The sequence below is a fragment of the Furipterus horrens genome, unplaced genomic scaffold (assembly GCF_987537825.1).
Source record: "Furipterus horrens unplaced genomic scaffold, mFurHor1.1.pri manual_scaffold_5, whole genome shotgun sequence".
NCBI classification, from domain to species: Eukaryota; Metazoa; Chordata; class Mammalia; order Chiroptera; family Furipteridae; genus Furipterus; species Furipterus horrens.
The window spans coordinates 1,481,621-1,502,309 of NW_028327175.1; the positions used below are offsets into that span (position 1 = coordinate 1,481,621).

The 20,689-nt window shown below is 56.3% G+C and overlaps 1 protein-coding gene across 1 annotated transcript in view; it reads right to left on the reverse strand.

Moving 5' to 3' along the window:
• MTREX (Mtr4 exosome RNA helicase) overlaps window positions 1-20,689 on the reverse strand; it is a 46,559-nt gene that overhangs the window by 18,175 nt on the left and 7,695 nt on the right. Inside the window, exons 5-16 of the mRNA XM_090276111.1 lie at window positions 20,333-20,445; window positions 16,449-16,623; window positions 16,226-16,316; window positions 14,646-14,770; window positions 13,567-13,665; window positions 13,061-13,163; window positions 10,598-10,729; window positions 9,336-9,415; window positions 7,616-7,726; window positions 5,249-5,350; window positions 4,688-4,813; window positions 3,570-3,720 (exon numbers count right to left, since the gene is read on the reverse strand). Coding sequence (XP_090132237.1) covers window positions 3,570-3,720; window positions 4,688-4,813; window positions 5,249-5,350; window positions 7,616-7,726; window positions 9,336-9,415; window positions 10,598-10,729; window positions 13,061-13,163; window positions 13,567-13,665; window positions 14,646-14,770; window positions 16,226-16,316; window positions 16,449-16,623; window positions 20,333-20,445 — 1,408 coding nt within the window. The remainder of the gene's footprint in view (window positions 1-3,569; window positions 3,721-4,687; window positions 4,814-5,248; window positions 5,351-7,615; window positions 7,727-9,335; window positions 9,416-10,597; window positions 10,730-13,060; window positions 13,164-13,566; window positions 13,666-14,645; window positions 14,771-16,225; window positions 16,317-16,448; window positions 16,624-20,332; window positions 20,446-20,689) is intronic.

Below are 20,689 nucleotides of genomic sequence, written 5' to 3' on the forward strand. Positions count from 1 at the left end.
GTGCGACAGGCCAGGCCCGTGCGGGACGGCACGGCACGGCGGGCTGCCACCCCAGCACCGAGCATGCTTCGGGACAGGCGCAGGTTTAAATGGACCACGGATCTACGGCACTATCACCCACGATTAAAACAAGTACGTACCCCCTGGGCATTTACAGAAATCACCTCATTTAATTCTCATGAAATGGATGACACATGTATCATCCCAACTGCGTAAGAGCAAACTCCGGCGCAGGCGGTCCCGTGTGTAACGCCACAGCTGTTCTGTTAACTGCAGCATTACATACTACGGAGACTGAACGGAAAGATTCAAGTTTAGTCTGCTTTCTTCTCGGTAAAAGAACAGTGAAACTCTGGAAGCTTCATTCTTACGGCTCACTGAAAAATCTCCTGTGCATTCAGTATCGAAATGAAGAACGCCTCGTGTACGCCAGCCTTCTCAGTGTGTTCTACTGCACACACAAAGGGGCCACTGTCGCTTATGAAATGAAGACCCATTACCACAGTCCGCACTTCAGTCCTGGCGCGTGCAAGGTGGTGACTGCCACACCAGGGCTCCTGAGCGGCCCCAGCAGCATCGACGGCAGCGGGAAGCACAACCCCCCGTCCCAGCAGCAGGCGGGGGTCAAGTGCAGCCCACGCCCGGCCTGCGAGGGCAGGGGACGCGCCCGCCACCGCCAGCCCCGCACACTGCAGCCCGGGTGCCGTCCGGCACTCCCACGCCCGCCTCCCCCGCTAGGAAGTGCGTGACACTTTGGATATTCGGTCTTCGTCTACCGGCTTCAGAATAAAAGCACTTGCAGGGACAGTGCAACCGAGAAGGCTCAGGTGCGCAGCAGCAACCGGAGGGCCCAGGGCGACGCTCCCAGCAGGCTTTGCAACCGAGCCGTCAGAGCGACGACGGAACAGCAGTGGGGCCGGGGAGACGGGACGCGGCGGCGGACGGCGGCGAGGTTTCCGTTCCCAGCGTGGGTAACGGGCCGGCCCGGAGCCGTAAAAGGGCTTCCAATACCGGGGAGATGCTTGGGAGCATGCTCTGCCCCCGCTACCCCTGGGATATTCCCTCTGGGGTTACGGAAGGGTAACCAGAAGTGGAGCTTAGGAAGTAGCTCACGACCGTCAGACCACGCTGTTTGCAGAAGAGGCAACGGCAAAGGCGGACGCCCCCGACCCCACGCTCCCACCCTCGGGTCCTCAGCCTTGGCCAGTCCTGCTGCCGGCCATGCGGGTGGCCCTGACTGCCCGGAGGGGGAGTCCAAGGTTAGTTCTTTTTATTTCCAGTATTAAGTTGACTTGTAACCTACGCTTGTTCCAATGACAGCAGCCTCTAAAATTCCTAAGATAGGAGATAAAACTCATGAATATCCTTTTTCAGTATTAATCTGATTTCTGTACTTCCTCACTCAAACCCAAATCCACACTGTATTTCAATCTCAGGTATATTGTTTTTACTCTTTTTTTCTATATATACTTTACAAGGAAGGGAGACTCACAGCTCCTTTAAAGTAAGTTTCCCTGAGACGAGAATACTTTCCTTTCTCTTTGCTGACTGCAGGTTATCACTAACATACATGGCCAGAACTAGGTCACAAGAAAATAATAAACTGCCGTGTGATCCAGAACTACACACTCGCCATTAACTTCATGAGGTTTTAAACGTCCGCAGCTTTGCTGGCGGAAAGTGAGTAAGTGGACATCTTAGAGCCAGCGGCTCGAGTTCCGTGGCCGCCTGCGTGTCCCTGTCCTTCCCGGTCAGAGGAGCCGCGCCCACCCTCAGCGCCTGGGCAGGGACGGCCTGGCCCTGTATCAGCGGCCGAGCATGGAGCCGCGTCCTGCCCTCCACTCGCCACCCGCAGGACGCGCAGCCTCCCACACCGACCCTGCTGCTCGGGGCGTCACAAAAACCTGTCAGGGGAGGCCCAGCCCCTTCCAGCTCTACAGTGCGTGGGAAGAAGCCCCTCTCCCCGGGTCCCGAGACGCCGAGGGGAGCGGGTAACTACGCCCTTGCCCCCCCCGCAGGTAGAACGGGGAAGGCTCAGCTCACTGAGCCGAAGGCGCACTGTTATACTCACTTCTGGCCACATACAAGCCGAGCGGAAGTACGTGTCTTATCCACTCAGGACAGAAAGAGCTCACGTCTGCCTTTACTGCTAAATCAATCATGACACAGATATGAGGTGGAATACCATGCAGTCATTAACAGTTGTATTTTTGAAATTGAATTTTAAAGGCCGTAACGCATGAGCCGGGCACAGGGGCCGTTTAACCAGTGCTGCCGGCGACGCGTACCACCGCTGCCGTCCCAGGAGGCCCGTCTGACGAGGACGACGGAGGAATGAACAGAGCGCTGCCCAGGGCCGCGTGGCTGTCCCCGTGCGAGGCCACAAATGACTGTAACGTTCCTCTGCATCTTCTGCTGAGTTGTTTTTGTCTTTCACTGTGACTCTGCATTACTCCTTAAAGATTGACCCAAACCGGCGTTTTCGCTGTTCGCCTCTACGTGGATTTCAACCAGTTCTGTGTGACCAGCCACAGCATCCTCCATGGTAAGAATCAACGTACGATTCTACATGAACGCAATTACACCGAACGCTTCCTTCCCGGACCTGAGAGAGCGTCATCTTAACATCGGGAACCAGAGATTGTAAACGCGCTGAACTCGGCTCCAGGTTAGGGTGTCACATGGTCAGTCGTCCATGAAGTTACAGCGTCACAGGTGTGGACGGTGGCGTCCTTTTACGATGAGGAAGTGCAAGGGTGAGGCTGCGCCCTATGTGCGTCCTGTGGGTCAGACGTGTGGTGGCAGCCCAGGCTTTTTCCTACAGTGTCACTCAGGAACGCGGGTGATCACACTGCACACAGTAAATCACACTGAACGTGAACCCACCACGGAAAGGTGTCCTGACAGGCTTTCCTATTGGGTTGGCCAAGGAGTGAGTTTGGTTTTCTCCGTAGACGGCTCCAGCATTGTTCAGTCGTCTTTAACTTCATTTGAAACACGTTTGTTAGATTGTATGGGGACAGCTGTCACATCAGCGTGCATTTAAAAAAAAATCAAATTGGTGAATTTTTGTCCAGTATTTTAATGTTAAAGATGGAAGAAACTACACGTTTTCAATGCATTATGCTTTATTATTTCAAGGAAGGTAAAAACGCAAAAACAGATTTGGGCTGCAAATGGAGGAGGGGCTGTGACTGATCGGATATGTCAGTGGTCTGTGACGTTTCCTGGAGCCACTGACATTGCAGCCAAATAGCTCTCTGCTGGGGGGCCGTCGTGTGTGTTGGAAGACGTGGAGCAGCCCCCCAGCCTCCCCCCGCTAGAAGCCAATAGTGGGAGACAGTGAGACACCCAAATATCCAGACAAAGTTACTGGTGAAGATGAAAACTGTGTCTTATTTTGTGGAAAAAACCGAACGGACTTTCACTTTAAAACATTCTGTGTGGCTACAGTGACCAGACTGCGGGTCTCCCCGATGTCACGCAAGGACCCAGACCTGCCTCCCCAGAGAAAACAACGGCCCGAGCGGCCCGCGGCGCCGGGGCAGAGCCCGGGCTGCGGCACTTACTCTCCACCACTCCTGGAATCGCCCGGTAGTGCTGGAACTGGTAGAAAGACTTCTCCAGCATGTACTCAGGGTTGATCTCCTCTACACGCAGTAAGTTCAAAACCATGTTGTAGGTTAAGTGAAAAGCACTATTCAGAGGGTCAGCTGAGCCCTAGGAGAGAGAAAAGCCTGTCAATGTTTTAGTTTATTGAGATAACTTCATACGATTATCGCCACCCATTAAATCGGGAAGTAATTGAACTCTATGTTGGGAAAAATACAGAAATTCATTATGTTCTTCCCCTTGAAATGACCAATACAAAGTGACAGCACATTCATCTTTGGGAATGTGGAGGAAAAACCCAAAACGCTAACAGGACAGTAGAAGCTGAAATAGTTTGCTGGCCCTGGCAGGGAGCTCGGTTGGTTACTGTCGTTCCGATGGGCCAAGGTTACAGGTTCAATCCCCAGTCAGGGCACATGCAAGAATCAACCAATGAGCGCACAGAGAAGTAAGTGGAACAACAAATCAATGCTTCTGTGCCTCTTTCTCTGTAAAAAATAAAATAAAATCCTGTTTGCCAGTGCACGTGGCTCTGCCATCTGTCCACTGGCTAGCGCGCCCCCATGGGGCCCCCACGCCCACTGGGTGGGCGGATGAGCCGCAGTGATGCACCACGACCTGGCCAGACCGTAAATTGCTGGCCTAAGAAGCTCCCTTCTCCCTTCTGGCAGTGACGGGTGATGTTTGGGACGGTGGCTCCGCCATCAGTCTGCATCCTCACACACCCCTGGTATGAGCAGGTAAGAGAAACGAACCTGCCAGGCACTGAGAGGTGGGCCTGTCACTGCAGCCTTCCCTACCCGGTGCCGACAGAGGACACCAAGTTTACTCAGAATGACAGTCACGTAAAAGCTAGTATCACGAAGCTCCCAGCTCCCTAGAATGACACATAAAACCATTCGGGATTTCTCCAGGGCCGAGCGGAACACACAACCACTCAGCGCAGCCTGGAGCGACAGGTCAGTGGGTCAGCTCCCCGGGACAGGCATCGGAAAGGACCAGAACCGATTTCACAGTGGCCCCTTGGGTATGTCCCCCAACACCCGGGACAGGTGCAGACTCTGAACCCCGGTACCTTCAGCAGCTGCTTGCCCACCGTGGGGCTCATCTTCTCATCCACCATGAGAATCACAATCCCCCTGTCGTCCATCCCCCGCCGGCCAGCACGACCGGACATCTGAATGTACTCCCCGGAGGAAATCTGAGGGGCAGAACCAAAGCTCCAAGGTTAGGGAAAAACCTGGTAAACACAGTCCTGAAATTTACTGTCACTGCTTTCTCTCCCCTCCTGCCTCAGAAGGCCCGTGAGCCCCACTCCAAATGCAGGGCAGCCAGGGGCTTCCCACGCCGTGAGCCGGAGGGACGGGACTTCTGGGCACCTGAGATGCTCAGAAGCACCCCCATCATCCGAACACTCAATCCTCCCTTATCACCAGACTTTCACTGAAAGTTTATTTTTGGCTAAAGGATAAAAATGGAAAGGATCTGACGTTTCACTTTGATAAACTTGTATTAGCTCAGGTACAAGTTCATGAGTATTTAAAACTGAAAATCTCAAAGCCTGCATGAGCCAAAATCACTTTAGGCAAAATAATTGAAGACAAAGTTATTTCAACATACAAATTACTTTACTTACCCATCGAAAATCTTTCCCATCAAATTTTCGGGCGTTTGTAAATAAAACTGTCCTAGCTGGCATGTTAATTCCCATAGCAAATGTCTCCGTCGCAAACAAGGCCTAAATAAATGAATACTTGTATAACTAAACATGTATTTCAAGCTGAAAAACTAATAAACCAATCTTGTAAAAGACAGTTTTCAAAATTAGTTGTTAATGAGACTAGAAAAGTAAGACAATAAGCTGTTCCCAGAAATATTTCAGTTCTTTGTACATAAAATTATTAAATCCTATGTAATGTTCTCTGCGCCCCACGAAACAGTTAGTTCAGGGACAAGCCCTCCTGCGACTCCAGTGGGGGTGGCCCGGGGAGGACCAGCCTATTGCGGACGCGGCGGCAGCTGAAGAGCCCGCGAGGATCTCTGGGAGGAGACCAGGATCAGCGGCCCCTCCAGTCCGCTTCCGAGACTTCACCACGCGCACGAGTGTGTGGTTTACGTCCAAGCCGAGTCACGAGGTTCTCGGAGGCACCCTCAGTTTTCACCAAGAGGGACAAGGGACCTGGCACCCGCGTATTTGTGTGCGTGCTCATGGAGATTTCTCGGGCACTTTACGTACAACTGTTCTACCTGAGTTTTACTACCAACATGGATCACTCGTACTTCCAAGAAGAGTCTTTAAAACGGGCCTCACAAAGCACACGATGCAGAAGGACGCGTCCGCAGGGCCTGAGCCAGACCCGGGGACGGACGGTGACCGATTCTCCGTCTAAAATGCCTCGCGTCTGTGCTTTAGGACGAATGAATTGGCTGGTTTGGCTCAGTGGATTGAGCGTCGGCCTGCGAGCTAAGTGTCGCTGGTTCGATCTTCCAGTCAGGGCACATCAGAGAAGGAAAACTCTGACTCCAAAAAACCTCCGCTGCCTTGCGGCATACCTCTTCAGGGGAAAGGCTAAGGGAGTAAACCCCGACAGAAAATCCGGAGCCGGAGTCCCTAAGGCGGTTTGACGTTGTAGTCAACACCGGCAACTCCTGCGGCGCACCTGAAGCCAAGCTGTATTGACTCCGTCTTTCCCTTGGACCCTTCAGCTGCGAAGAGAGGGGGGGTCTGCTGCATGGGCAACAGCAGACCCTCCATATCACCCCGCCCAGGCTCTGTAGCTTCAGCTTCACTGGAGAGGACACTCCAGCGTCATCGCAAGATGTCGATTCAACACGGGAGGAGACAGATACCGTGTCACTCCCGAGTCGGACTGCACAGCCATTCTCGGCGGTGCAGATAGACTCTTAAGAAGCTACACCATCGTCTCTCGAGACGGACGGCTGCTGCCGAATCTCTTTTAAATGCTCTACTTGGTACTGAGGTTCTCATGAGAAATTTCTGTCCTCACTTTAAACAAAATGACGGAGTCACACGTAGGCTTAGGACCACACTGTGGAGCTGCGCCCCGTTTTTAGCACCCCGTGTCCCGGTGCAGGCAGCAACATAATTTCAAACCCTGAATCAGACTGGCTTAGACCAGAGCGTCGGTACGCCGCCCTGCGGTTCCCTGGTCCTCTCTACCCCGCCTTTCTAACCCGTGCAAGAACGGAGCGCCCCCAGACCCATGCCAGGCCTGACCGCAGCACGCTGCCCAAACGCCCCCGGGACCAACTGCGGTGACCGTTGCTGCCGTGAAGAACAGAAGAAGGGAACGAACGCCTTCTTTCCCCACAGCCCAGAACCGATGAGGGGCAGGCACCCCCGTGTCACCCGCCCCACGAAGACCTACGTGAGGAGCTGATTTCGCAGCCAAAGGGAACCCAAAGGCCACCTCTGCTTTTACAAAGAATGGCAACGCTTCCCAGCAGCCACCGCAGAGGCGGGGCGCCCCAAGCAGCAGCAGGAGCGGCCCCCCGGCCCCTCCCAGGACCCGTGCTCAGCCCCTCACTCCGCAGCAGTTCGGAGCACGTCCGGATTCACGGTGCCCATCCGTGTTAGCAACACGTGTCCTAAGGAGTCAGAGGGGACCCGTGAGGGCGTGACACTGAGCAGCAGGCCGGATGGGATTAAGCATCCTGGTGGCGGCGAATGGAATGAAGACGCTGTGTACGAGCCGAACTGGGGTCTGGGAACGCGCACCGCAAAACTCCCACGTAATTACTGTAAGCGCTTCTTTGACTTACGGCGTTTCAGCCGGGGAGGGCTCCCGAGGGGCCCCCCGCCCCAGACCGCGGGGACCGGGGCCAGCGAGCAGGAGGCCGAGCGCGTCGCCCAGGCCCGCCGCAGCGCCCGGTTACGGCCGCAGGGCCGGCGCGCAGCTGTCCGCGCACAGGTTCTCGGGGACCCCCAGCTGCTCACACAGCGCCAGCCTGGGGCGCACGTCGGGCAAAAGCGAAGCCTTACCTTTATCAGCCCTTCGGAAAAGAGAATCTCTATCGTTTCTTTCAGAATGGGGAGCAGGCCGCCGTGGTGAATGCCGATGCCCCGCTTCAGGAGAGGAAGGACGTGTTCCACCTGCGAGGGAAGCGGAACCCGTTTTACGTCGCGGTGCGAGGCGAGGGGCAAGTACAGACGCTGCCCCGGCCGACTAAGAAAGAGGGCCAACCAGGGAGGAGTGCTGCCGGAAGCAACGCCACACGCCTCCTCCGAGTGGGCGCGGAACCCGCCCACGCGGCCCTGCCGCAGCCCTTCCCCAAAGCAGCTGACGACCCAGTCTGAAGGCGCGATCTAAACAAGGCTTCATAAAGGCTCCGCTGCCCCCCCAAGGGCTCCGGCATCACGGCGTCTCCTCGCAACTTAAGTTACGAGGGCAGCGCCTGTACCTGCACAGAAGGAACTTAAACACAGGCCCACGCAAACCAGAGAGCGCAGCGGCCGGAGCAACGTGACGTGACACACACGGCGGGGTCCGGCCCCTCACACTCCTGCCGCCGCGAGAAGCGTGCCGACAGCGGAACACGCTGTGACAGAACACGCCGTGACAACACGCTGTGACAGAACAATGTGATGACAGCAGAACACGCCGTGACAGAACACGCCGTGACAACAGAACACGCCGTGACAGAACACGCCGTGACAGAACACGCCGTGACAGAACACGCCATGACAGAACACGCCGTGACAGAACACGCCGTGACAGAACACGCCGTGACAGAACACGCCGTGACAGAACATGACAACAGAACACACCATGACAGAACACGCCGTGACAGAACACGCCGTGACAGAACACGCCGTGACAGAACACGCCGTGACAGAACACGCCGTGACAGAACACGCGAGGACAACAGAACACGCCGTGACAGAACACGCCGTGACAGAACACGCCGTGACAGAACACGCCGTGACAGAACACGCCGTGACAGAACATGATGACAACAGAACACACCATGACAGAACACGCCGTGACAACACGCTGTGACAGAACACGCCGTGACAGAACACGCCGTGACAACACGCCGTGACAGAACACGCCGTGACAGAACACGCCGTGACAACAGAACACGCCGTGACAGAACACGCCGTGACAGAACACGCTGTGACAGAACACGCGAGGACAACAGAACACGCGAGGACACGGCTCAGCCTTCAGCTGCAGGGGGCGGACGGGACCACAAAGCCGTCTCCTCGGCGCGTGCTGCGCCCAGCGCCAGCTGCTACTGGGTCCTGTCACACATCCCCGCAGGTCGCAGCAGCCCTGGGCACGGAGACCACGCGGGCCCCCCGGCCGTCCCCGGGCGCACCCGCCCGGGCCAGGCGGGACGGAAGCAGCCGTTCTCAGGCCCGACGCCCGTCACGCCCTCCTGTGACCAGGGCGTAGGAGGGACCCCAGCCCGCCGCGGAGTCCCCGGCCGGGCGAGGCACGGCAGGCACGCGTTCCCGACCAGCTGCGAGCCCTCCCCGGGCGTCAGCCGTAAGAACCGTCGTGAGCTGTGACAGTGTGACCGGGCACAGATGCAGGAAGCCCTCGGCCCTGACAGCCCCGGGAGGAGAGCCCTGCAGGCGGCGAGTCTTCCCTCTGCCGCCTTCTCAGAGGCAGGGAGTCCAGGCACCGTTCCGGCGCACGGTGAGCCGACCGCGGCCGCGGGCCAACCCACGGGGCGCGAGGGGCCCTGACACAGACCTGGGGGAGCTTCTTGTCCTCGTCCGACAAGCAGTCGATGGCGTTGCTGAAGACCTCCTCCACCATCCTCTTCTCTTCGTCTGAGGGAGAGAGCCCAGAGGCCCGTGAGTGTCCGCCTGCCGTGGGCCCCCCCGCCAGCAGTCAGGGCGCAGCAGCGTGGGAAGGGCGGGGCCGGCGCTGCGGGCGGCCCGGAGGGGGGCAGTGGGAGCGGCCTCGCAGACCCCGCCCGGCAGGCCCCCCCACCCCCGCCACTGCGCTACCCTCCTCCTCGTACGGGCCGCTGAGTGCGAGGAGGGCCCCCTTCACTGGCCTCGCCCACACGGAACCCGCCGCACGGAGCAGGCTCGGCCCCGCCGGCCATGCGAACGCACGTCCAACAGAGCGGGGCCCTCATTCAAAAGCCACTGCAAGCGCCCCCCAGAGTCGCGTTAAGGGAAGCGACGGGAAACGAGGCCGGCGCTACCGCAGGCTCCCGTTTCTGCGGCGCCCACCCGTGCCGTAACGGCCTGACACTGAGCAGACAGAACGGGATCTGGGGACCTGCCGTGTTACCGCCTCTCAGGGGACCCTGTCCTTCGTCCCTTTTACCCACGGCTCTGTAAAAAGCGGCTTTAATCCGAGGGGGTTTAGGTCTGTGTCCTTACGAAGGGAACAGCGTGACTGAAATGTGACCCTGGGTGACCAGGATGTACTTCGCACCGTACAGGGATCCTTACGCAAAGGGCTGAGCTGAGGGGCCCCTAGGCTGGGGCTCAGCACGCCGCCACTTCCGGCTGGGCCGGGCCACGGCCTCGTGTGACCTCAGTCGAGTTACACTGACAGTTCACACACAAGGGTAACTCATTAATTTGCTAGAAGTTCTCTCCCTTTATTCAAAGGTTAGGTTAGGTCAAGGGCGGTCGTCCCTGGAGCGGCTTTCCAGAAGCAGAAGGCCAGAGCCTGCCAGGGCAGGAGGAGCGCAGCGCGGAGACCCCCCCCCGGCCGCTGGGCAGTGAGGTGCACGGGCTGTGGGTCTCACGCTGCTCGGGGCGGGGGCTCCGTGGATGTCACAGGGCACTGTGCTCACGCCTTCCCACAGAAGACAGGGAAAGGCAAGAACGGCAAGCGGCTCTCCTAAGGCTTCTATAGACGCGAGGAGCGCCTGCCACTGTAACTGAGGGGAGCTGCGTGCCTCAGCCACGGACAACAGGTAACGCCTCGGCAGAAACATATTTACGTTCACGCACCCCTGACGCTAAAACCGCGCTGACGTTACGCAGTACCTGTGTTGAAGTCCAGCTTGGTCATCTGAAGGGCATAGGCTTCACAGTCTTTCTTACTAAAACTGAAAATAATCACGGGCTGAAAGTTTCTTTCCATAATCATCTTCACGATCTTGAACACATTTGACGGTCCTGCAGAGGACATATAAAACCAAACCCGAAATTAACTCAAGATGAATCACAGACCTAAACATGAAAGCTAACGCTACAAAACTATCTTCAAGACACACAGGAGTATCGGAGATCTGGAAGCAGCCCGCGTGCCCGTCACAGTGGGTGGGGGACGAGGCTGGGGACGTGTCCGCAGTGGGACGCTCCTCGGCCGTCCCAGAGGAGGGGCTCCTGCCCTTTGTGACAGCGCGCGGGGCCCTGGAGAGCATTCTGCTGAGTGAATCGAGCCCGTCAGAGAAAGCCAGAGACCCCGTGATTTCACTCCTGCGTGGGCTCTAACGAACAAAATAAACTGCCGAACGGAACAGAAGCAGAGGCCCGGACACACGGGACAGACGGAGCCGTCAGAGGGGAGCAGGGACTGGACGGCAGGAGGGAAGGGATCAGCCACAGAGCCTCCCTCCACGCGTGACCCACGGACTCTGCAGCGGGGGGATGGCCAGAGGGGAGGGGGCAGGGATGGGCGCAGACGAGTAAGGGAAGGAGTGTAAAAACAGAGAGAATGGCACAAGTGAACACACACTGCAGTCCACCTTCGCGACGTGGAGTCACGCGCGCCTTCGGGGCCACGACACCAGACGCACAGCAACAGAAACTGAACGGGTGACCTGGGTCTCAACAAAACTAAGAACTTTTGTACTTCAACAGACACAGACAATAAAACGAAAAGACGATCCTCACCCACAGAATAGGAGGAAATATCTGCAGACCATGTATCTAAGGGTCTAGTATCCAGAACATGTGAGGAATTCTTACAGCTTAATAACAAAAAGACGGCACACTGCTAACGTGGGAAAAGGTATTTCTGCAAAGAAGATGTGCGAAGGGGCCCGGGCCGGTGTGGCTCAGTTGGCTGCAGCATCATCCCGGGCACCAAAGTGGCGGGTTCGATTCCCAGTCAGGGCACACGCCTGGACTGTGGGTTCAATCCCTAGTCAGCGCATGTACGGAAGGCAACCAGTCAATGTTCCTCTCCCTCTCATCTCTCCCTCCCTTTCTCTCTCTAAAATCAATGAAAAAATGTCCTCAGGTGGGGCGGGGGTGCGGGGTGGAGGGGGGGCCGGATACACAAATGGCCAATAAGCACATGGAAACCCACTCCACACCACCAGCTACAATGTGAATCGAACCACACTCTGAGGCCACTGCATCCCTCTAGGTGACAATGATCAAACAGACCAGGGTACTGACAAGGACGGAGAAGACATGTCCTGCCTTTTTTTTCCTTAATGAGACATCTATTTATTTATCCATCCTCATCCGAGGACACGCTTATTATTTACTTATAAAGGGAAGGGAAGGCGAGAATGTCCACGTGAGACAGAAACGTTGGTCAGTGTCTCTTGTACACGCCGCGACCGAGTCTGAACCTGCAATCTGGGCACGTGCCCTGACCAGGAATCGAACCCACGACCTTCTGGTACATAGGACGCTGCTCTCGTTAACTGAGCCACCCGGCCAGGGCAGGAACACCCCTCTGATGGGGCTGTGAATGGTGCAGCCACTTCAGAAAATAACCGGGTAGCCCCACAGAGGTCACACACAGATGTAGCGCATGACGCGGGGACTCCATTCCTAGGCACGTGCTCACGAGAAGAGAGAACAGTCACAGGAGACAAAGGGCACACACGTTTACGGCAGCAGTATTTACAGCAATCAGAAAGGGAAAGCCACACCCGCATGCCCATCAGCATAGGAGCGCACACATAAAAGGTGTATGTTCACACCGTGGAATGGCATGAAGTACTGACACATGCAATAACATGGGCGAACCATGATAACATGCGGAGTGAAAGAAGCCAAGACCACACACGTTATGCTTCCACGTACACAAAAGGTCCAGGAAAACAGTGACCTAGGACACAGGCGGGGAGGCGCTGGGGCAGAGGAGTGGTCGCTGCTCCCGGGCAGGGGCTGCCTTCTGACCCGATGGGAACGCCCGGACAGCTCAGGCGGGTGACTGTGTACTGAAACCCCCCCAACAGGCCCCTTCCCAATGGTGACAGTTTTGGGGTGTGAGTCATATCACAGTTAACAAATGGCCGTGGTGATGGCTGCGTAGCTCTGGGAATGGACTAGTAACCACTGAGTGGTACACTTCACTGGGCAGTGTGGGACTCAACTCCAAAAATGTCAGGTAGACCAAAGAAATCAAGTTTTACTCCTTCAGTTTTTTCATGGATTATCTAGATCTTTACGTAGCATCCTGAGGGAAAAAGTTAAATTTTTTAAAAAATGTATTTTGAAAACACAATTTCCATGCAAAAACCTCCAAACAAAGGTCCCAGTCACCTTTCGTGCCTCCTTTCCGGCCCTTCTGGTCCCCTTTCGCCAAGTCGCCCGCATCCCGCAGGACTTGCATCGCAGTGTTGAAGTTGTCCTCTCGGAAGTCGCCCTGGAACCAGACAGCCTCTGTGCAGTGTCGCTGCTGCTCCACCCCAACCCCGACACCGCCCCCACCTCGAAGCAAAGCTTCCCCCAGTGAAGACAGCGTGGTGATGAAGATCACACCAGAGGTCGTGCGAACAGCTCAGAAGCGTGTGCTGGGAGGCGACAAAAGGCGACAGGAGAGGCACAAGCCGCTGAAGCACGCCCCGCGTCCCTGCTCGCCAAGCGTTCACGACACGGGAGAGGAGGAAAGCCTCATTCGTGCACAGGGCAATGAAACTTGTCAAACACACACACACACACACACACACAACACACAGCTCCAGCCAGGGCAGCCCCGGGCAGGGACACTGTTTCAGGGCGGAGAGGGCAGAGAGGGGAGCCCCGGCCCCACGCGCGGCCGCCCTCACGTTCTCGTCCACCACGAGGTGCAGGCCGTCGCCGCCGGCCGGGAAGATGTAGTGCTGCAGCGGGGTCGGCCGGTAGTCCGTGTAGATCACGTGGCACGGCTGCGGGGAGGGGGACACGGTTAGACACGCGGCGCTCCGTTCCTGCGATACCACAGTGGGGCTGACCCACCCGCAAGGACTTGGGGGAAATGAGACGTTTGAATTCAGCATTTCAAAAAGGAAAAAAAAAAAACACTTAAAAATCACTTCAAAACCAGGCAAGAGAAAAACGTGAAAAAACAGGTCTCGAGCCACGCCATCATCTGCTCAGGGTTACCCACTTCCTCATCGGGGCCGAGGAGCTGCTTTCAGCTGCAGCGCTGACACCGGAGCCCCGCCTGGCCCGTCCCCACGGCACAGGGGCTCTCAGCCCCACGGCAGCTGTCGGGGCCCCGGCAGGTGGGTCGGGCTCCTGCAGAGCCGCCGGGGTCCCCACCCACAGCAGCACCGTGAGGGTCACCCAACGGCACCAGTGTGTGAGGAGCAGGTGAAAACCGGTCTGTGAGGCCACTGCGGGCGCGGGAAAATACGGGCGGGAAACTAAGACTGAGACCGTGCGTCACACAGAACGCGTGCCTGCTGGGAGGCCCGCCGCCGCCGCTCCGGGTGGGCAAGAAAAGCCAAGGGGGGAAGCAAAAGGTCCGCGTGCGCTCACAGGAGACACCCCCCCCCCCCCGCCCCGCGTTCGGGACGCACCCAGCCTGTCCTGCCCGTGGCCTGAGGGGCCCCCCTCTCGCTCTCAGGCTCGCTGCACGCGACACGCAGCCACTGCCCAGCCCGGCACGTCGCCAGGACCGCCTCGGGAGCTTCCGGAGGCTGCCGCGCCCAAGACCCCCTCCCCGCGACTCCGAGAGCCTGGGCCTGAGCTGGGGCGCAGCGAGCCACCCGACTCACAGGAAGCCGCGTCGCTCGCTCTGGGGAGCCCGATTTGAGCGCGGCTGCACCTGGGCCGCGCCGGGGACGAGGGCTCTAGAGGACAGAGCGCGGCTGCGCGGACACTCAGGTCCTGACGACAGACACCGAGAAGGGGAGGGAAGCACCTGCTTGTGTAAGTGGCAGATCCACTCGGCGAACTGCCGGGCGTTGGGGATGGTGGCCGACAGGAAGACGTAGTGGACGTTGTCCGGGAGCAGGATGATGGTCTCCTCCCACACCACGCCGCGCTCTGCAAGCAGGGAGCGGACCCGAGCGTCAGTGCCACGCCACTGACGCGCCACCTCACGTCGCCGTCTCCGCAGCCCCGTGATGAGAGGTACGGGCCCCCCGCCAAGGGCGTGGAGCCGCGGAGCCTTACGGGCACTTCGGTTTGTGCCGTGGGCGTGCCCAGCAGCAAGGGGCCCGCTACTCCTCGGCAGACGGCTGCCCAGGGCAGCTTAGGGCGGACCTTTCCCAGCAGCCCAGCCAGGAGTACAGCCTCCATCCCACTCGGAGACGGGCTCTCACAGAAACACCGTCGCCCCGCGTAAGGCGCCTTAAGTCCAAGTCACCCTCACGGCCTCCAGAGATGACATGGGGGAGGGGAGGGGCTGGGACAGCAAAACTCAGTCAGTTTTACCAAAATGGAAAGAGCCGGAGAAACCAGTTTGAGGGCTTCCCTCTAAAATAAACACATCGACACAGGATTCAGCATTTTAAAATCAAAACAACTGCCCTGGCTGATGCGGCTCTGTGGATGCAGCGCCGGCCTGCAAACCAAAGGGTCGCTGGTTTGGTTCCCGGTCAGGGCACGTGCCTGGGCTGCGGGCCAGGTCCCCACTCGGGGGCCCGTGAGAGGCAACCGCACACTGACGGTTCTCTCCCTCTCTTTCTCTCCCCCCCTCCAAAAGTAAATAAATAAATAAAATTTTTTAAACTACAACATTGTTCAGAACTTAATTCTACGAATTTGTAAAGGGTAAAATGGTCAAAGGGAACATGATTACTTGAACTCTATTCTTTTTCAACATGAGTAGGAACAGGTTAACCCAGTGCTTTAGTTTAAACAACACCTGAGTTTTAGGTGTGTACATATTAACCTTTTAACTTTTAAATGTGTTTGTTAGCTTGGCCCTCCCAGTTCCATCCGAAATTCCAAGAATACTTATCCAATATAGTAGTGTAATAGTTCAAGCAAAGAAATATCTGTAACTTTTTCTTTTTGATCATTTTTATATCATAATTCCCGTTTTTTTACCATACTCATTTCTTAGTTTAAAAAAAAACTGGAAGACAATAAAAATTAAGAAAGTTAATTTTCTGGCCAGAGGTTTCAGCCATTCCTCACCGTCAGTCAGAGAGCGCTGCTCTGTTAGGAGGAAAGCAGCTCTAGTTCTGGTAGTTTTGTCTGAGTTTACGTTTTCTTACCCAGAGAAAGTAACCATTTAAAAAGCTGCAGTTGAATGAGGTCCTACTAGAAATATGTTTTGTGTCGTGCAAAGTATAGTTCACTGGAACCCTAGCCTCGTGCAAGAGCAGAGCAAACTCTTTTTCAGGGCAGAGACCAGCCGGACGAAGGCACGGGGCACAGGGCGCGAGGCCCCCACGTGCTCACCAGCCTGGAAGCCTTCCCAGAGCAGGACTCCAAACACAGCTCCTAAGGAACACGCGTGGCGCACACCCCTCGGCAACCAGCGCACCGTACCTGAGTCTCTCATGTAATGAATCTCGTCAAATACGACCCACGCGACCTCGCGCATCACTTCGGAGCCCCTGTACAGCATGCTTCTCAAAATCTGAAGGAAAGACAAGACCTGGACTCAGACATGTTTTACTTACACAGAGCACGTGATAAAACATGACAGGTTCTCACTGGACACGCCAATTACATTAAAAGGGAGGACTAGGTGAGGCACCGTACGAATTACCTCTGTGGTCATAACAAGACAAGACGCTGTAGGATTAATAGTAACGTCTCCCGTCATCAAACCGACGTCCTGAAATTCCTCATACATTTCACGGTACTTCTGGTTGCTCAGGGCCTTAATGGGGCTGGTGAATATGACGCGCTGTTTTTCCCGTAGAGCCAGTGCAATGGCGTACCTGAAACGTTAGCACAAACAGTAGTTACAAAAGCTTTCTTTCCAGTAAGTGATCTTAAAAACTCTATTAACATATAAATTACACCTGCATTTTCCCTACCTACTTATCCTAATTGGACTTTGCAAAACATTAACATTCTATTTGCTACCAATGAACTGCTCCAGCAATAGTCATTACGGGAAGTCTGGAGTGCAGTGGTCTGATCACAGGACACGTTAACTCTGTGGGGAGCTGATGTAACTTCATCACTGACACCAGCCGACCACGGACGGTCACCCCACCTTTCGTCAGCTGAGCACCTGCGGCCCTGCACGCAACTGTCTGGAGGTGCAAAGCCCCGCCTGTCAGTGTACACACGAGAGTGACTATCAGAAAACACTGGAACACAAGTTTTCTCTTCTGAGTTTCACAAGTAAGTTAATGCCTGCACAGTCTTTCTCTACATGTGACAGTTATCAGACCAGCCACCAACAGAATGCAACCTAGTTTTGTTCTTCACACTCCACTGAATGTAAGTATTTAAATACAGACCACGGACTCAGAGCTCAGCCAGCACCGTGGCAGACGCTCCTTGTGACAGTTCCTGCCCACAACAGACTCAGGACCTCTCTGGGGAAATAAAAATAATACTCATCTCAACTATCCCCCCAAACAGTGAAACCATTAAAAAATGAAAAACTGTCCAATCGAATATAAATTATAAGAAAAAAGAATACAGAGACACTACATCATATTATCTGAAATAACCACTAAAAAAAAAAAAGAAAGATACAAAGAGAAACAGGAAAACACAATCCACACGGGCAAAAAGCAGCACAGAAACTAAGCCTGAGGGGACGGAGGGACAAGGACCGCAGCGCAGCGCTGAGAAACACGCCCCCCAACGTAAAAGGAAACAGATTCACCAAATAAGGCAGCACCGACAGAGAAACTGGCACCCTGAGCCGCAGCACCACCAGAGGGAGCCCTACAGGTGAGAAGTACAGCACCTGGGTGTCTGCCCAGGAGAAACAAAGCAAGGCGGCACAAGGACGTCCATGCGATCGCTTACCTGAGAATTATTAATAACGCCCCAAACACACCATTTAAACATCTCTCAATGGAATGAACGCAATGTCACGCAGTCATACAAGGTAGTACTACTTACCGATAAAAAGAAATACACTAGTGGTACGTGCAACATGAATGGGCCTTAGAAACATGCTACGGGGGGGGGGGGAAGCAGACACGGAAGATTCTGTGTTACATGATTCCACTTTCTGGAAAAGGCACAACCACAGGCAGAAAGCTGACGGGTGCCCGCCTGGGGTTGGAGGGGGGCAAGGGGGAGGTCTGAATGCACACACACGCGCGCACACAGAGAAGCCTGAAACTGCGCCCATCTATGAAAGCGTATGAACCATACGCTGACCACAGGGGCATCCGACGGTATATCAACAGCACAGTAATACAGCTGTTTCAACAAGCTTTACATGGAATGAGAAGCCAGCAGTGCCAGGAAGACTACCCCGTTCCTCAGACCATCCAATACCACGTGAATCCCAGTACCGGGTTTACATAGAAAACGTCACACCGGCTACAGCCACCAGCTAACGCTGGAGTTTACCCGAAGTCCCTGAGTTCCTAGAGGAAATCCAAGAGCCCCCCCCGAACCACAACATCTGGCACGTCCACACCAACACGCCCCCACCGGGTGTTCTCATTCGGGTAAAACTCATCAACCGGACGCGGACCGTTTCACAGCCTGCACCTTGGCGGCACTCAGCACGGTGGCTGTGCTGTGTCACCGCCACCGGATCTACAACCCTCTTATCCCCCCAGCCCCGCCCCCGCCGAGCCGTCACCCCTTGCGCCCCTGCCCTCAGCATCCCGGGACCCCCACCAGCCTCCTGCCTGTACGGATTTCCCTGTCTGGCGTCCCACACACAGGGGACAGATGGGGTCTGGCCCCGCGGCTCCGCACGCCGTTCCTGAGGCTCGTCCGCGCTGCGGCACGGGCCGGGGCTGCGTGGCTGGGGGGCTGGGGGCCTCCCACTGCACGGCTAGTGTCACCCTCCATTCCCTGGCAGAGCGTGGGGCCGTCCACCTCCGCCGTGAGCAGCCGCTCCGAGCACCGGGCACAGCGCCCGTCTGAGTGACGGTTCCCGGCCTCGGGGGCGCACCCTGGGGGAGCTGCTGAGACCCCAGCAACGGCGGCGCGCCTCCGTCCTGAGTAGCTGCAAGGCTGTTCTTCCCAGCGGCCCTCGCCACTGTCAAGCGCCTTCAACTCCGGTGACTTCCTTACGTTTCTCTTGTGGTTTCCCGCCCCCAAGTGTGACAGCAGGTTTCAGAGTATGTGACGATGTCCCGCACTGACAGTTTCTCTCCCCGGTAGGGAAATTGAAGGCAAGGGCCCACGAACACCGGCTTTACACAGATGACAAACCCCACGCACCGCAGGCGTCTGGAACTGAGAGAGATGAGCCGAATCTGCCCAACCGCTCTCCGCATCTGTGCTGGGGGGGTGGGGGTGGGGGCAGATGTCAGCCCTTCTGCACAGGGGGGCAGTGACAGGTCTGCGCTGCTCCAGGGCCAGAGCCGGGCGGCGCGAGGCTGTGCGCGTGGCTAGGCCGGGACCACCAGGGGGCCTCCCCTGGGTCCCAGTTCCACTCCTCGGCTGCCCCAGGGGGACAGAGGCTGCGGCTCACAGCTACGCCGCACCTGGAGGGAGCGGACACACAGGGGCTGGAGAGGCCTTCCGCCGAAGAGCCGCACCCCGGGATGCACGCAGAGGAGGGGGAGACAGGCCAGGCGGCCGGCACCATGGCCACCTGTGTCCTTCTCTGTCGTCCTCACCCTTCAGGGTGGCGGCTGTCGGTGCGCGCACCCCGAGGTTTAAATGCGCGACACCTGCCGAGCCGGGGCGCTGACCGCTCCCCCCTCCGACGGGCACGGGAAAACGGCAGCGGCCAGCGCGAGGAGTCAGAAGTACACCTGTGTCTAATCAAAGCAGCAAAAAGGTAACGCATTTCTGGTGTGCTGCAGAATGTCAGTCATCAGCCGGTGCGCCAGGAGATGCAAAAGGCTGAAGGTGCTGCTTCCGGCGCTCGCTGTTCCGATGCCCTTAGCTCGGGGCCCGAAGGGACACGCGGTCCTTCCGTTAGGAGAAGTGGCACGTGCTATAAGCCACCAAGCTAACTCACAGACCCAAGCTGAGCTTTCAAGTGTGCCGAGACCACGGGGAAAAACATCCCACCAACGAATGGCGCTGAGACCGCTGGATACCCTCATGCGAAAGGCTGAAGGCGGGCCTGTCCCTGCCGAGCCACGGAACAACGAACCCCACGCGGACCCCAGACCTACCACAGGAGCTCAAAGCACAGCGCTCTCAGGAGGACCCATCGAGACCGACCTCAGACGTAGGGGCACACAGACCGCAAGTCAAGGCTGGGAAGACACGCCACGCACATGGAAGCAGGAAGGGAGGGAGGAGGGGGAGGGAAACGGGGGCGAGGGAGGGGGCTGGGCAGCAATACTTAGATCGGGTCCAACAGACTTAAACAAGGACTGAAATGAGACCGAGGAGAACGTCACATGATGATGAAGGGGCCAACCCAACCAGATGTGACACCTGCCAAGTGTATACGTAGCCAACACAGGAGCCCCTAGATACATGAAGCAAGTATTAACAGACCTACGATTTCACGTGAAAGAGGAAACAGCTACTCACTCGGCGCAGACCGTTTTCCCTGCTGACGTATGTGCAGACACTAACACAGACTGGTTGTTATCCACACACTGAATGGCTTCTCGCTGAAAAGCATCAAGGACGAATGGATATTCCTATAAAAACATACACATGTTAATATCCACATGAAAACTCTAGCTACATCTGAACACACTTAAAACCAGGAGATGTTACTACCAGCACAGAAGTTTATTCTGCAGTATAATCTTTTGGTGATCTATCATGCTTATATACACATATTAATTATAATAATCATTAACTCAGAAATATGCTTTGCAACACACTTTGCACACGTTATTATTAATCTTCACAACGGGCATCACCTTCTCTCACAGATGG